The sequence below is a fragment of the Schistocerca gregaria genome, chromosome 3, assembly GCF_023897955.1.
Source record: "Schistocerca gregaria isolate iqSchGreg1 chromosome 3, iqSchGreg1.2, whole genome shotgun sequence".
Taxonomy (NCBI): Eukaryota; Metazoa; Arthropoda; class Insecta; order Orthoptera; family Acrididae; genus Schistocerca; species Schistocerca gregaria.
The window spans coordinates 183,548,116-183,565,325 of NC_064922.1; the positions used below are offsets into that span (position 1 = coordinate 183,548,116).

A 17,210-nucleotide genomic window follows, 5' to 3' on the forward strand; every position below is an offset into this window, starting at 1 on the left:
ATGACGCTCTGCTGCAATTTCTGAGTTCTTATCGCTTCACGCCTCTGGGTGATCGCAGCCCTGCTGAACTCTTGCATGGCCGCCAACCGCGCTCTCTACTGCACCTGCTTCACCCTGTCAGGCCTTGTGCTGTGTCCCCTAGTGCGGGAAAATACTCGGTGGGTGCCGACGTGTGGGCACGAGGGTATGGATCTCACCCTAAATAGATTCCAGGGGTGGTCAAGGCTCTTCGCAGCCGCCGGCTGTGTGAAATCCGTACGGGCGACGGCACGGTTGTTCACCATTACGACCAGATGCACCCATGAGTGGTGACCACGCCCGTGCCACCGTCCCATCCTTCGCCTCCACCAGCCCGAGAAGCTAGTCCTGTCACTGCTGCCAATCTACCGTCCGTGTTGATGCAGCCGACGTCACTGCTGCTTCCGAGTATGCCGGAACTGGCCCCAGTTGCGACACCGCCTTCTCCAGGACCCATCTCGCTGGAGCACACTCCCAGGTCCATGACACCTATGGATGCTGCTCTGGAGTTTTCACCCATCATCTCATCCAGGAGGCATGTTCCATGCACGAGCTTCCGTCCTGGACATTTGCGACCATACTCTCTGTCTCTCCGCGGGATCTCCTCGGGGCCTCACAAGAGGACATGGATATCTCCGCACTGTCCATGTCTCCAAGGAAGTGAGTGTTTTTTTTTCAAGGGGGGGAAAAGTGTTGTGATAGTGCCACGACATTTAACAGTGCCGCCATGACAGTACGCGCAAATGGCGATAGAGGCGCTCCGCAAATCGGCTGAGCGCGGGAGCGCCACCTAGCTACGAATGGCGCCGGCCGCATGTCACGGCAGGGCAGTCGAATATGAGAGACTGAGTTGTAATCATGTGATCAGCTATTGTTTCTAAGAGAGAGTGTTGAATATGTTGAATATCCACGCAATTATTGTGATTAAAGATTGTTACAGTACACCAAACTCCAGTACTTTCAGTCTAAACACAAAGCCTGTAGAAAAACCTATAGGGAAGCACTTAAGACATTAAAGGCACAGAAGTATGCAGAACAGATGAGTCAATCCTGTAATGTTAGCAAAACAGCGTGGAATATAGTAAAGAAGGAAAGTGGGGGGAATGACAAGGCATTGTGTAACAACATAATAATAAGGGGCAATGAAAAATTGGTTAGTGACCCAAAAGAAGTATGCAAGAGATTCATAGATCAATTTAGTAAAATGAGTAAGGAGGATGTGATCAACCCACCGCAGGTGCTAAATCTCAGTAATGTCAGTAATTCGTTCTTCCTGAGGTATGTTACAGAACAGGAAATCCTGAGAACCATTTCCAACTTAAAAGCAAGTACATCCAGTGGCTGGGATGACATCTCAGCCAAATTTCTGAAAGAATGCAGTAATCAGTTAATAAAGCCACTGCAACATTTAATAAACAGCTCTTCAGACAGGCGTAATTTCCTGACTTGTTACAAGTCACTGAAATAAGACCAGTGCATAAAAAGGGAAACACTACTGATGTACAAAATTATAGGCCTATTTCATTGACATCAGAACTTAGTTGTTGGAAAGGCTATTTGTTGGTCAAATGGGATCATTTTTCTCTAAGTACAATATATTAAAAAGTTCTCAACACGGTTTCTGGAAGGGCAAGTCTACAATAACAGCCATAGCCACATTTATTCAAGCAGTATTGAATAAACTTGATGATGGAAACAAAGTTATTGGCACCTTTCTAGTCCTATCTAAGGCTTTTGATACTGTAAATCACTCCATTCTTCTACATAAGTTAGAAACTTATGGGGTCAGACATGTGGCATTACATTTGTTAAGATCATACCTTGCTGACAGGAGACAATGTGTTAAGTTGTATCATACAACCAGGGGACTTATACAAACAGTAAAATCATCTTATAAAATTCTTAACTGTGGAGTCCCTCAGGGAAGTATTATTGGGCCTTTTCTGTTCATTGTGTACAACAATGATATAATAATTCCAAAAAATGTAGACCTTGTGAATTATGCTGATGACACCTCCTTCATAAGCTGGGCCCCTACAAAAGACCTAGCAGTGCAAAATTATATGAAGAACACTAGACTCATCACCGAATATATGACAAAAAATAAATTGGCATTAAATAAAGAAAAGACAATTCTAATGGAGTTTATGCTAAATTACAAATCAAGACAAGTGGATACTGAGCCAGAGTTATCAATTGAAACAATTGATAAACATAAATTCCTGGGTATTATAGTTGATGAACATCTTGCATGGAAGGAGCACATCAGCTACATGTGTAAAAAAATCTCATGTAAAACCTACCTGCTAAAACGCCTTTCTAGCATAATAGCATCACCAATCTTAAGACAAATCTATTTTGGTATTATACACTCCTACCTACAATACGGTATTGAGATTTTGGCCGAGGCACCGATGGTATACAAGGATAGGGCTTTTAGAGCCCAGAAGAGAGCAATTAGGATAATAGCAAATATTAGTAAATGTCAATCCTGTAGAGAATATTTCATTAAGTATAATATACTAACAGTGTATTCATTATATGTTCTAAGGACTATACTGTTTGTAAAAGAAAATATGGAGCACAGTATAATAAATAATAATATCCATAGTTATAATACAAGGAAGAAAGAGGATTACCACATAAAATTCAGAAATAAAAAAGCAACCGATCACAATCCATTTTCTACTGGAAGATTTTTTTTACAACAAACTGCCAAATACCATAAAAATGTTAAAAGGACTTAAAATAAAATTAAAGCAGCTGTTAATTGCTAAATGTTTGTATTCCATCAAGGATTTTTAATGTTGTATGTACTTTATTTCTACTACTAAACTATTATTATTTTTCATCTATGTACTGACCGACTATGTCCACAACTGTAAAAGTTATGATGATGTAAATAAAATAGAAAGAAACTTCCACATGGGAAAAATATATTAAAAACAAAGATTCCAAGGCTTACCAAGCAGGAAAGTGCCAGCAGACAGGCACAATGAACAAAACACACAAACACACACACAGAATTACTAGCTTTCGCAACCGATGGTTGCTTCTTCAGGAAAGAGGGAAGGAGAGGGAAAGACGAAGCAAGTGGGTTTTAAGGGAGAGGGTAAGGAGTCATTCCAATCCCGGGAGCGGAAAGACTTCCCTTAGGGGTAAAAAAGGACAGGTGTACACTCACACTCACACACACACACACACACACACACACACACACACACACACACACACACACACACACACACACACACACACACACACACACACACACACATCCATCCGCACATACACAGACACAAGCAGACATATTTAAAGGCATGGCCCTTACTCTTTGCCTTTAAATATGTCTGCTTGTGTGTGTGTGTGTGTGTGTGTGTGTGTGTGTACCCCTAAGGGAAGTCTTTCCGCTCCCGGGATTGGAATGACTCCTTACCCTCTCCCTTAAAACCCACTTGCTTCGTCTTTCCCTCTCCTTCCCTCTTTCCTGAAGAAGCAACCATCGGTTGCGAAAGCTAGTAATTCTGTGTGTGTGTTTGTGTGTATTGTTCATTGTGCCTGTCTGCCAGCACTTTCCCGCTTAGTAAGTCTTGGAATCTTTGTTTTTAATATACTGTAAAAGTTATTATGGACAAATAAACCATTATTATTATTATTATTATTATTATTATTATTATTAGATACTATATTACATGGTTATCACTTGAGAAGTCTTCTACACTATAATAGCATTTGCTTTTCTTATGTTTTCCAGGTTTCCTCCAGCATTTTTTAGATTTGGGTCACACCTCACCTTCCAGATTTTATTTATAATTTCACGTCCATGTAGTACGGATTTTTTTCATATAGTTTTAGTTTGTGGGTAGGTAACATGTAACTTACTCTGTTCCATCTCATACTGACACAAGAAGCAGTTGCCCTCAGATAGTTGTGGTTTTATCTTTGTGGAAATGAGAATTCTGTATCACCTCAGTTAAATTAGGAAAAAGGGGAGAAATAATTTCTAAAGTTTTGAAACTTTGGGAGAACACTCTCAGAGGATGTAGTAGTAAAAAAAAAAAGTTCCCTCCCCTATTAGGTGAGCATCCCCCTCCCCCACCCCTCTTAATTCAGTTGTTTATGTTTTTCAATTTTTGCAAAAAATGGTTCATTTTTCGAAGACATCTATTATGAAGAGAAAATCTTCAGTGAAACTCTACAAAAAGGAAGGAAGTAATGAGGCCTTGGTAGGTCGCTGAAGGAAGCTGGCACCAAATCACTTGATTCCCGTAAATTCTAGGAAGAGATGTGATGAGCTCTGACACCATATTCAATAAAATTCCAGAAATGTTCAATCAGGTTCAGATGTGTCAAGTTGTGAGGTCAGCACATCAACTGGAACTCACCACTGTGTTCCTGAAAGCACTCCATAACACTCCTGGCCTTTTGAAATGGCACATTATCTTGTTGAAAAATGCCACTGCCGTCAGAAACATGACAGTCATGAAGGGGTGTGTATGTGGTCGGCAATCAGTGTACGATACTTCTTGGTCATCACCATGGTACCTTGCACGAGCTCCACTGGTCCAATGGATGCCCCCATGAATGTTCCCCAGAGCATAATGGAGGCACCACCAGTTTGTCTTCATTCCACACTACAGGTGCCAAGGAGCAGTTGCCCTGGAAAACAATGGATTTGTGCCCTCCCATCAACATAATGAAGAAGGTATGGGAATTCATCAGACCCTGCAACGCCCAGCTACCACACTAAAGTTCAGTGCCAATGGTCACATGCCCATTTCAGTTGTAGTTGTCAATGACATGATGTTAACATTGATACAAGAATGGGTCGTTGGCTGTGGATGATCATTGTTCAGGAATGTTCAGTGCACTATGTGTTTAAACACAATTTTACTCTGTCCACCAATAAAGTATGGTTTTAGTTCCACCATAATTTGCTGTCTGTCCTGTTTTATCAGTCTGCCAAGTCTACAGAATCCAACATTTGTAATGGGGAGTGGCTGCCCAAGCCAATGGCTTGAACATGATTTCACCTTGGTTTTACCAGGTGTAGAGGACACTCACCACAGCACTCCTCAAACACCAGACAAGTCATGCAGTTTCTGAAATGCTCATACCGAGCCTCCAGGCCTTCACAATTTGCCTCTGTCAAACTCAGATAGATCGTATGCCTTCCCCATTCTAAACACCGACAGCACGTTCACTGATACAACATGCACCATGCATGTATGACTAGCAGTCATTCCTTGTCAGGTGACACTGACATGGGCAGCCAAAAAGGAGAAGAGCAGGTCCATTTATTCTCCTCATCATTGCTGGCAAGCCATCTGTTGTTGAGCCAGAAAGATTTTTGCCTTAAAGATCAAACTTTTCCATACAGTTTATTACTACTTCATATACATCTTGACCTGTTGTTGTATCTTTCATCGAACGCAAGTCAAGTAACTCCTCAATTATCATGTAGTTCTCTGTCACTCCTCTCTCAAGGGCTACTGACTGAGCTGTATCTGAAACATCAGTACTTTCATTGAGTGATAAACTGTAAAATACACATTCCTTTAATTGTGCATTAAGTGAAATTTCCATATTTTTGCCATGTTATCAACTGATTGTGCTATGGTTTGATGTGACAAGCTAGTATTTTCTCACTAATGATACTTGTTTTGTATATGCTGCTGAGGTAATTTTTCCAAACATGGAGATAAAAGTTTTCTGCTTTTGGTAATAGCTTCTACTACCTTAAAGCTTAGTTTTGTTACGGTTTCTAAGTTTTCTTTTGGTATTTTAAACATGGCCTGTTGTGTCAATATCATGCTGCCACTTAAAAACATAGTGATGTCATGGTTAGAGTTGATTTATTGAACATTAAAGTACCAGTCTTTTTCTTCTAATGAGTTGATTCAGTCAGTTCTTATTTGGCCACTGTATTCATTATACTTAGAAGCATGTTTTGTAGAATAATGGTACTCTGTGTTGTACTTCACACAAACTGATATTCTTTCATTACAGTTAAGATACAGTATGTTCCTATTTTGTTCAGTCACAATAGGCTTCAGTCCAACTCAGTTTGAATACATGACATTCTGTGTTAGCTTTCTGTTTTTTTCATGGATGACATGACTGCATTAACAGTCCTGGATTGTTGATTGATAATCACCACAAACAAATATACTTATCTTCAGAATCACATGCATCTTCTGGAACAAAATTATAATTATTCTCATAAATCTCATTGGTTGATCAAAACCCTTAATAAAATGTAAGTAAGTAAGTAGTGGAGAGGCAAAATCGGTCTCTAAGAAACCTGAATTATAATAGAATTGAACTCTCCATGGCTTTAGAAAACATCGCTCCTGTGAAACGCAACTTGCTCTTTTTTCTCATATCATCTTGCGAACCATGGATGAAGGGTATCAGACGGATGCCATATCCCTTGACTTCCGGAAAGCATTTTACTCGGTGCCCCACTGCAGACTCCTAACTAAGGTACGAGCATATGGGATTGGTTCCCAAGTATGTGAATGGTTCGAAGACTTCTTAAGTAATAGAACCCAGTATGTTGTCCTCAATGGTGAGTGTTCATCGGAGGTGAGGGTATCATCTGAAGTGCCCCAGGGAAGTGTGGTAGGTCTGCTGTTGTTTTCTATCTACATAAATGAACTTTTGGATAGGGTGGATAGCAATGTGAGTCTGTTTACTGATGATGCTGTGGTGTATAGGAAGGTGTCGTCGTTGAATGACTGTAGGAGGATACAAGATGACTTGGACAGGATTTGTGATTGGTGTAAAGAATGGCAGCTAACTCTAAATATAGATAAATGTAAATTAATGCAGATGAATAGGAAAAAGAATCCTGCAATGTTTGAATACTCCATTAGTAGTGTAGCTTGACACAGTCACGTCGATTAAATATTTGGGCATAAAATTGCTGAGCGATATGAGATGGGACAAGCACGTAATGGCAGTTGTAGGGAGGGTGGATAGTCATCTTCGGTTCATTGGTAGAATTTTGGGAAGATGTGGTTCATCTGTAAAGGAGAACGCTAATAAAACACTAATACAACCTATTCTTGAGTACTGCTCGAGCGTTTGGGATCCCTATCAGGTCAGATTGATGGAGGACATAGAAACAGTTCAGAGGTAGGCTGTTAGATTTGTTACTGGTAGGTTTGATCATCACGTGAGTGTTACAGAAATGCTTCAAGAAGTCGGGTGGGAGTCTCTGGAGGAAAGGAAGTGTTCTTTTCATGAATCGCTAGTGAGGAAATTTAGAGAACCAGCATTTGAGGCAGACTGCAGTACAATTTTACTGCCGCCAACTTACATTTCGCAGAAAGACCGCAAAGATAAGATAAGAGAGATTAGGGCTCGTACAGAGGCATATAGGCAGTCGTTTTTCCCTCGTTCTGTTTGGGAGTGGAACAGGGAGAGAAGATGCTAGTTGTGGTACGAGGTACCCTCTGGTGGATTGCGGAGTATGTGTGTAGATTTGTAGATGTAGATAGCCCTGTGAGTGCCAGAGGGGAGCAGATATATGTGTAATCTGACATCATTTCACAAGGTTACAGTGAACTATCAAGCCAAGGCTTTGGAGCTTGTACATGAGCATCTTTTTCTCATAATGTTGCCATCACCCATTCCATGCCACACGGATGTTGATGTGAAACATGGGCAACAATGACCATATGTGAAAGACTGGCTAATAAACAATAGTTGCTGTGTATGTTCACCAAACGAAAGATACTACGCATCATCTCAGCAACTCATAGAAATCCCAGAAACACTGTGAACATAAGCCCTACAGCGTTACTGCCAGCCACACAGTGCCAGAAAAATTATGCTCATCTGACTCCATTATAAGCACATACACATGCAGCCACACAGATTAGGTTAGATTTCATTAAATATCTGCTAGATTTCACACATGCAGCCACCTACAATATGGCACATGTACATGTCTCATTTGGAACAAGTACATTCCTGGAACTTGAAATAAGAACACCGTGAATTCATTGTCCCAGGAAGGGGAAACTTTATTGACACATTCCTGGGGTCAGATACATCACATGATCACACTGACAGAACCACAGGCACATAGGCACAGGCAACAGAGCATGCACAATGTCGGCACTAGTACAGTGTATATCCACCTTTCGCAGCAATGCAGGCTGCAATTCTCCCATGGAGACGATCGTAGAGATGCTGGATGTAGTCCTGTGGAACGGCTTGCCATGCCATTTCCACCTGGCGCCTCAGTTGGACCAACGTTCGTGCTGGACGTGCAGACCGCGTGAGACGACGCTTCATCCAGTCCCAAACATGCTCAATGGGGGACAGATCCGGAGATCTTGCTGGCCAGGGTAGTTGACTTACACCTTCTAGAGCCCGTTGGGTGGCACGGGATACATGCGGACGTGCATTGTCCTGTTGGAACAGCAAGTTCCCTTGCCAGTCTAGGAATGGTAGAACGATGGGTTTGATGACGGTTTGGATGTACCGTGCACTATTCAGTGTCCCCTCGACGATCACCAGAGGTGTACGGCCAGTGTAGGAGATCGCTCCCCACACCATGATGCTGGGTGTTTGCCCTGTGTGCCTCGGTCGTATGCAGTCCTGATTGTGGCGCTCACCTGCACGGCGCCAAACACGCATACGACCATCATTGGCACCAAGGCAGAAGCGACTCTCATCGCTGAAGACGACACGTCTCCATTCGTCCCTCCATTCACGCCTGTCGCGACACCACTGGAGGCGGGCTGCACGATGTTGGGGCGTGAGCGGAAGACGGCCTAACGGTGTGCGGGACCATAGCCCAGCTTCATGGAGACGGTTGCGAATGGTCCTCGCCGATACCGCAGGAGCAACAGTGTCCCTAATTTGCTGGGAAGTGGCGGTGCGGTCCCCTACGGCACTGCGTAGGATCCTACAGTCTTGGCGTGCATCCGTGCGTCGCTGTGGTCCGGTCCCAGGTCGACGGGCACGTGCACCTTCCACCGACCGCTGGCGACAACATCGATGTACTGTGGAGACCTCACGCCCTACGTGTTGAGCAATTCGGCGGTATGTCCACCCGGCCTCCAGCATGCCCACTATACGCCCTCGCTCAAAGTCCATCAACTGCACATACGGTTCACGTCCACACTGTCGCGGCATGCTACCAGTGTTAAAGACTGCGATGGAGCTCCGTATGCCACGGCAAACTGGCTGCCACTGACGGCGGCGGTGCACAAATGCTGCGCAGCTAGCGCCATTCGATGGCCAACACCGCGGTTCCTGGTGTGTCCGCCGTGCCGTGCGTGTGATCATTGCTTGTACAGCCCTCTCGCAGTGTCCGGAGCAAGTATGGTGGGTCTGACACACCGGTATCAATGTGTTCTTTTTTCTATTTCCAGGAGTGTATGTTGACTAATTGAACTTTGTTTCTAAATTAAAACAAGTTTTTTGTACTTACATAACTTTAATCACCCATGTGCAAATGATGAGAAATATGTAACCTTGGGAGCTAACTATTAAGCAGTACCTTGCCACTGCAATAGCACAGAGTGAATCTGACTAACTGACTCAACTGAAACAAAGGAAGTAAGTTTAGTATAGGTGAGGATGCCATTGCACGCCTCCTGTCTGGCCAATGCATCACCCATATGAGACACAGGTGGGAAAACATGTCGCAGGTAGCAGGTATGGAAGAGTATAGCTAGTAGGTTATCAGGCAGGCAACCACTCGTGTGCCCCACATGCATGTTTGTTTGTGTCATGTGCAATCAACACAGCATGTTAATTTAAAAACATTGTCCTCATTTATTACTGTGTTGGAAGAAAAAGAAAAAAAAAACTTTGTTAGGCTACTATGTGCTGGATTCTTCATCGCCACAGGCCATGACGTGACCTGTGGGCCATATGTTGGACAGCTCTGGTCTATGGCATTCAACTAGGTAGATCACAAAATTCTTCTTAGGAAGGTTGAGCACTATGGCATAAATGGTGAAGTAATGTTGTGGCTCAAGAAGTGATATCTAGATGACAGAAAAGCAGAAGGTTGTGAATAATTCTGCAATGGTACCTGCCTGCCCTGACTGAGGCACAGTGAAATTTTGAATACCAGAGGGTTCAATGCTTGGTCCTTTACTATAAATAGTGTTTGGTCCCTTACTACATCAACAACATTCCTTGGTGTATGAACCAAAAAGCACACTTCACCCTATTTGCAAATGACACTGCAGTATAGAGAACACTGACTCCACTATATTTAAGGAAGCTATAGACTTGTTCACTTCAGGTGGTCTGTCCCTAAAAATTAACAAAAGTGAGTTCAACTCACAAAAAACAGGAAGATATGTAAATAAAATGTGGCAACAAAGAAATATCAAGGGCTGAGTCAACCAAATTCCTGGAATTACATTCTAATAGCAACCTAAACTGCATCATTCCACTTCATTGACCTATGCAAAAAACCAAATTTGGAAGCATTTGTCATTCACTCAACTGCATCTATTTATGACTTGGAAATAGGATGTATCATCACTTACGACATATGGCATTATATTATAGTGAAACCTGCCACAAGGAACTGAAGTGTTCATGGCACAGAAGAGGGTCATCAGTATTATGAGTAGAGTGCACCCTAGATGCTCTTACAGAAATTTATTCCAGCTGTTGGGGATCCTCCTCATGACTTACCAGTACATTTTTTCAGTCAAGTTCTTTGTTAACATGAATTTTATTATTTACAAAATAAAAAGAGTATATCATGATACACGAAGTAAACATGACCTTCAAAATTATGTAAAAAATCTCAACAGGATACAGAAGGGCATGTTATTTGAGTCCAAAGGTATACAATTAATCTCCATGTTTATGCCAGTGAGTCACTGGTAATCTGACTAAATAAAAAAAATAAAATAAAAAAAACTAAAACTTTGTCTCCTAGATCACTCTTTCTACTCCTTACATAAGTTTTACAGTTTGTAATGATATGTGAACTGTGTTTAATTTTAAGTATACTATAAGAATTTACTATGTAACACTTTATACACTAAAGAGTGTAAGCCTTATAAATTTTATGTGGCTTACACACCAGTTCTAAAAATTATAATTTGTATGTGGGGCACATGAAAGGAGCCTCCCCAGAGATGTACTCTGGGCAACATCAGTGACTGAACGTTCTCTGGTAACTGATCCTTTGAGTTCCAGAAGTGATCAGCCTAAGAGATCTTTGGTAAGATTATTTTGATAATCATATCTATAAACATGGATACATGGGAAATTTCTGCAGCACATGAGGAATTACGCAGAAATCTTTGCCATTACTGTCATTGTGTTGTCTTGTGTGTTCAGGAGACTCATTAATTATCCCAAGAACATGGGCAAAGCTAGTGCTGGATCTAAGATACACAGACAAGCTGAACTGGAAACGAACTCTCTCAAGAGCTCAGTGAAGAAGAATTGCAGGAAGCCATTCAACAATGCAAGAACTATAACTCAGCTGGCATGGATGATAAATGGGTGGAGCAAATAAAATGATCTGAGCAAGTTACTATGAAATGAGTGCTTGATACAGAATCAGATCCCAAAGTATGTAGAAAAACTGAAGTAGCTGCCATCCTGAAACTTAGGGGGAACCATCTGATCCCAAAAGTTAATCAAATAGGTATTCAAAAGCCTTCCAACGACTAACGGTCTACTAATACCTAAACAGGTGACATCACTGGAGTTGATTTTATTGATCTATGTTCAACCTATGATACTAATCAACCTTTTATAATGTTCCAGAAGATCTACATCATGGCACCTAGTTATGGGTTAATGAAATTAATTGGTAATTTATTGTGCAATTGAACATTCTTTCTTGAGTTCCAAGGAAGGTCAAAGTCATTGAAATGAAGGAAGTGTTTAGTCCCCTGTTCTCTTTAAAATATTCCAAAGACCAATCAAGGCCTAACGTGTACAAAAGCTTCATACATACAAATGACTTCACTTTAGCTATTCAAGCAATGAAGTGTGAGGAAGTTAAACAAGTTCTTACAACAGCATTGACAACTTTCACTGAATGTTATGATAATAACCACCTGAGAGCTAATTGTTGGAAAATTCAGGTCTGTGCTTTCCACCTCTGAAACAGACTGGCAAATAGAAAACTAGAAGTTAATTGGAAGGGTACTAAGTTGGAACACTGTTGTATATCTAAATATCCTGAAGTCACTTCAACCAGGTTGTTAACATTCCGCAAACACTCACAGAGCACTAAATACAGGGTTCAGTCATAAGTAACATAATTTGGAAACCATTGGCAGTAAACGGGGAACCCAAACCAAATCATCAGAACTTCCACCAAGGCACATTGTTTCTCTGAAGGGAAGTATGTATATGCTCTACGGGTCAGCCCTGCTTATGCAAAGCAAGTAGATGTCACACTGAATGAAGCTGCACAACTGATCCCTTTTTCTGAAAGTGCTGTTTGCATACAAGGTTTACTGCTTTATAGATATTGTGCCATCAGATATTCGATGTAAAGTAGTTACAGGCATTTAAAGGGAAAAAAAAGCTTTAACTAAATAATTTACATCCACTCCATGGCCGTCAACCACCAAGACCTAGGTTGAAATCCAGAAGTAGTTTCTTCAGTTCATTGTCCGTTCTATCTATGTCTCCAAGAACAACTCAGCAGCTAGAAATGACCTGATCACTGAAGATCACTGAACAGATCAATATCAGGTGCTGGTAAATTGAAAGACAACCTTGTCAAATATGAATATTCCAAGGAAGCAACACAATGTTACTGCAGAATGGGTAATGGATCACCTGTGCTGTCCAAACTGCCCTGAGTCATGCAGTGATTTAGAGCTGATGAAGGCTGAAGGTGCTGCAGTTGCTGTTGCACAATTCTGGATGAAGATCATTTAGTTTCACGTCTTCTTTCAGTAATGTAAACTTAATTGTAAATAATGTAAATTGTTGTTTTAGCAGCAGCCCACTATATTGCACTGTTATGTTGTACAGAGCTTTGTATGGCTTCTGACTTGAGTAAAATATTTGTGTACGTAACTATTATTACTAGAATCATCTGTGCACTTGGATCCCACTTTTCATGTATCTCTTCACTTACAATTAACACTGTAAGCCTCATGACCATTTATATATGTATGTTTGGGTAAAACTGTGACATGTTCTACATCCTAGCACCACACTCGTGTCAAGCATTCATGGATTAAAAAATAAATAAATAAATAAATAAAAATAAAAACTATCTCGTTTTGTGTAAACTTCTTTCAGCTGATGACTGGCAGATCATTTGTTTAATACAAGATATAAGAATACCACTGAAGAGAATAAAGGAACAGTAGTAAAGTCAGAAGCACAATTTAGAGCCATCAGCAATAACTTAACATAGAAAATATTTTAAGCCTTTAGAAACATTAAATAATGTGTCAATATTAGAGACGACAACAGGATGAGTTTTACGAGTACAAAATTCAAATCTGAGAGTAAAATCAAAACAAAATAGCACAGAATGAAGACTGGATTCTCGGTTATGAATTTATTAGATGGGAAAATTAAGGTTTTGCTGGCACTACTGAGATATGCAAAATTTTTACTTATAATTTCCTGCCTATCACCAGTAAGCTGAATCAAAACTTGCATACCATGCAGTTCACAGATTATGTACAAAACACCATTTAAGTGAACAACATGATACAAAGAGTAAGGAATTACTGAGTCTTTGAAATCTAATGTTTTTATGTCCAGAGGTGAAGAAGAGTGACAAAGATTTGTGTGTCAGACATTATCAGTGTACCATACTTAGTTACTTACGAACATGTTTTTTTTTTTTTGGGTGGTTTCTCCTGAAACAAACTTTAATGTTCAGGTGCGAGTCATCTACATAGGAAATAGGAAACAGTGAGATTGTGAACTGCAGCCCACTGTTGTTGTCACTCATGTTTAGAAAAATTTCAATAAGAACCACATACAGTGATGTGGAAACCCATTTCTCTGAGCACAGCTCACTGACAGACTCCCAATTAAGTTTTAGCAATATCTCTTTATGTGATTACACATATATTGTTTCTTGTATGAGGTAGTCAAAGGTGTTGTTGTGATCTTCAGTCCAGAGACTGGTTCGATGGAGCTCTCCATGCTACTCTATCCTGTGCAAGCTTCTTCGTCTCTGAGAAACTACTGCAACATACATCATTCTGAATCTGCCTAGTGTATTCATCTCTTGGTCTCCCTCTACAATTTTTACCCTCCATTCTTCCCTCCAGTACTAAATTGATGATCCCTTGATGCCTCAAAATGTGTCCTACCAACCAATCCCTTCTTCTAGTCAAGTTGTGCCACAAATTCCTCTTCTCCCCAATTCTGTTCAGCACATGCTCATTAGTTATGCAATCTACCCATCTAATCTTCAACATTCTTCTGTAGCACCACATTTCGAAAGCGTCTACTCTCTTTTTGTTTAAACTATTTATCATACATGTTTCACATGGCTAAATTCCATACAAATACTTTCAGAAAAGACTTCTTGTTACCGAAGGATTTTATAGCTCTTGTCTTTTTACCTACATGATCCTCTGATGCCTTTGCTATTTCATCTCTCAAAGCTAACCATTCTTCTTCTGCTGAATTTCTTTCCCCTGTTCTTGTCAATCGTTCTCTAATGCTCTCTCTGAAACTCTCTATAACCTCTGGTTCTTTCAGGTTTATCCAGGTCCCATCTCCTTAAATTCCTACCTCTTTGCAATTTCTTCAGTTTTAACCTACAGTTCATAACCAATAAATTGTGGTCAGAGTCCACATCTGCCTCTGAAAATGTCTTACAATTTAAAAGCTGGTTCCTAAATCTCTGACTTACCATTATACAATCTATCTGAAACCTTCCAGTGTCTCCAGGCCTCTTCCACATATACAACCTTCTGTCATGGTTCTTAAACCAAGAGTTAGCTATGTAAGTTATGCTCTGTGCAGAATTCTACCAGGTGGCTTCCTCTTTCATTTCTTCCCCCCAGTTCACGCTCACCATCTACTTTTCCTTCTTGCTCACCATCTACTTTTCCTTCTCTTCCTTTTCCTACTATCGAATTCCAGTACCCCATGATTCTTAAATCTTCACCTTCCTTCACTATATATATCATTTCTTTTACCACATCACACATTTCTTCAATCTTTTCATCATCTGTGGAGCTAGTTGGCATATAAACTTATACTACTGTGGTAGGCATGGGATTTGTGTCTATCTTGACAATAATACGTTCACTATGCTATATGTAGTAGCTTAGCCATGCTCCTATTTTCTTATTCAGTATTAAACCTACTCCTGAATTACCCCTATTTGATTTTGTGTTTATAACCCTGTATTCACCTGACCAGAAGTCTTGGTCTTCAAGTCAAAGGTACTGATAAAAAGTAATACACTCATCAGGTGTACTTTTCGACTTGACTGTATAATCATTTTAAATAAATTAGAGGACTATAGATTTGTATAAGAGACATTTACATAACTTCAGTGTCATCTAAGTAATGGAAAACAGGTTACTATAAACTGACATGTAATGGTAACAGTTAGCATTTGATTAGGCTACCATAATGTGGAGTGTTCCTAGGCTTCCATCTAATCAGCTCTGTACACTAGTTTAAATTATGTCGTGACTGAGGTTTCAGCGAGTTGAGCAGTAGGGGCCAGCCACTATACGATCTCAGTTTTTTCCCAAGTGCTATGTGCTCACTGTGTTGCCTGTTTTGTATGTTACATGCAGTGACTTGTAAAGTGCAGTTGACTTCATGCCACATGTTTGCATTCCTCAATGTCAAGTGGGATACAGTAATATGTTGGGACAATTGCATTCAGGAAGAAGGACTATGTTTACCAGAAGCAGTCTTCCTGTCATACTTGTGACGTTAATTCATAAATTTCATGAAGGTCTCAGCGTAAGAACTCTCCAGTTTATTAAACAGACATTTTCATATATTCAGTCTGTGATCACAAGATAGTGAAATGATCCTTATGTTGTGAGCGTAACCTCAGTTACTGATAAAACTGTCTGCAGCAATCTGTTACATTTTTAGTAAACTTCCAAAAGAGACTATAATTATTACCAACAAATTACGGATATAATTTTAAACCCACTGGGGTGGGGTTTTCTTTTGGCAAATCTTTCCCTTTGCAATGGGAATATTTTAGTATTAATTATAATATGGAAAAGTTGTTCAGTGAAATGAGTATGTACGAGTTCCCGGGATTATGTTAAGGTCAGTGTATTGCAAAAAACTAAACTAATTACTATGAAAAAAACTTTTATATAAAGAGGATACCTGATTCAGCCATTATGATTAGGACGTCACGAGTTTTTACTAAATAATTCCGAATGAATTATGGATGGTTCCTACTAATAGACCTTAACTAACTTCTTTTTCTTATTTGATTTAACACTTGTAAAGTTAGTTAGTTTCATGTTCCATTGATTATCCTCTGGAATAGACATTCTTCTACAGAACAGAAACTGTCAAGAGAAACTTTTCAGTTTGTTTTCAAATTTTACTCTGTTCCCTGTCAAGTATTTTGTTTATCATTGGGTAACTGGCAGCATTGTGCAAATATCAACATTAATGTGGAATAATTAATGTCATTTTTTTCTTCTGGTATTGTAATTACATACACCATCTTTCCTTTGAATTGTAGTGGGTTATTTACAACAAGCTTCATGGGGCAGTACATTCACTGTGAAGTAACAGGCCTAGTCAAAATATGTAACTCCTTAAACATATGTCTACAAGATGATCGTGGGTGAGCACCACATATTATTCTCACAGGACATTTTTGAGTAATTAAAAGTATCTTCCTTAAAGATGAGTTGCCCCAGAACATAATTCAGTAGAACATTACTGAATAAAAATACACAAAAATTGTTAACTTACTGATTTCAATATTTTCTCACAGGGATTTTTTCTTTTTAATAAGTTCTGCGTATTTCGTATCTCTTCCAGTGTAATACAATCTTTTTTCATCTTCAGCACTTTGATAAACCCATTATAATGATGACAGAAAATGATATGAGGGTAAAATGCCATGGACAGTGATTGTTAAGAAAGGCTGCAATATTATTTCTGCAGTGGAAGACAAGGAGATCAGTGTTTGCAGTATGAATGGGGTGAACTGTAAACAATATATTTAAGTCAATAAAAAGGAGGAAAAAAAT

General features: G+C 40.0%; 1 protein-coding gene across 2 annotated transcripts in view; it reads right to left on the reverse strand.

The window, feature by feature from the left end:
• Positions 1–17,210, reverse strand: part of LOC126355985 (inactive pancreatic lipase-related protein 1-like) — a 265,959-nt gene that overhangs the window by 75,799 nt on the left and 172,950 nt on the right. The window contains exon 2 of one of the 2 annotated variants that reach the window (XM_050006602.1): positions 1,251–1,384. The exons of the other annotated variant lie outside the window; for it this stretch is intronic. Coding sequence (XP_049862559.1) covers positions 1,251–1,384 — 134 coding nt within the window. The remainder of the gene's footprint in view (positions 1–1,250; positions 1,385–17,210) is intronic. 2 annotated transcript variants of the gene reach the window in all.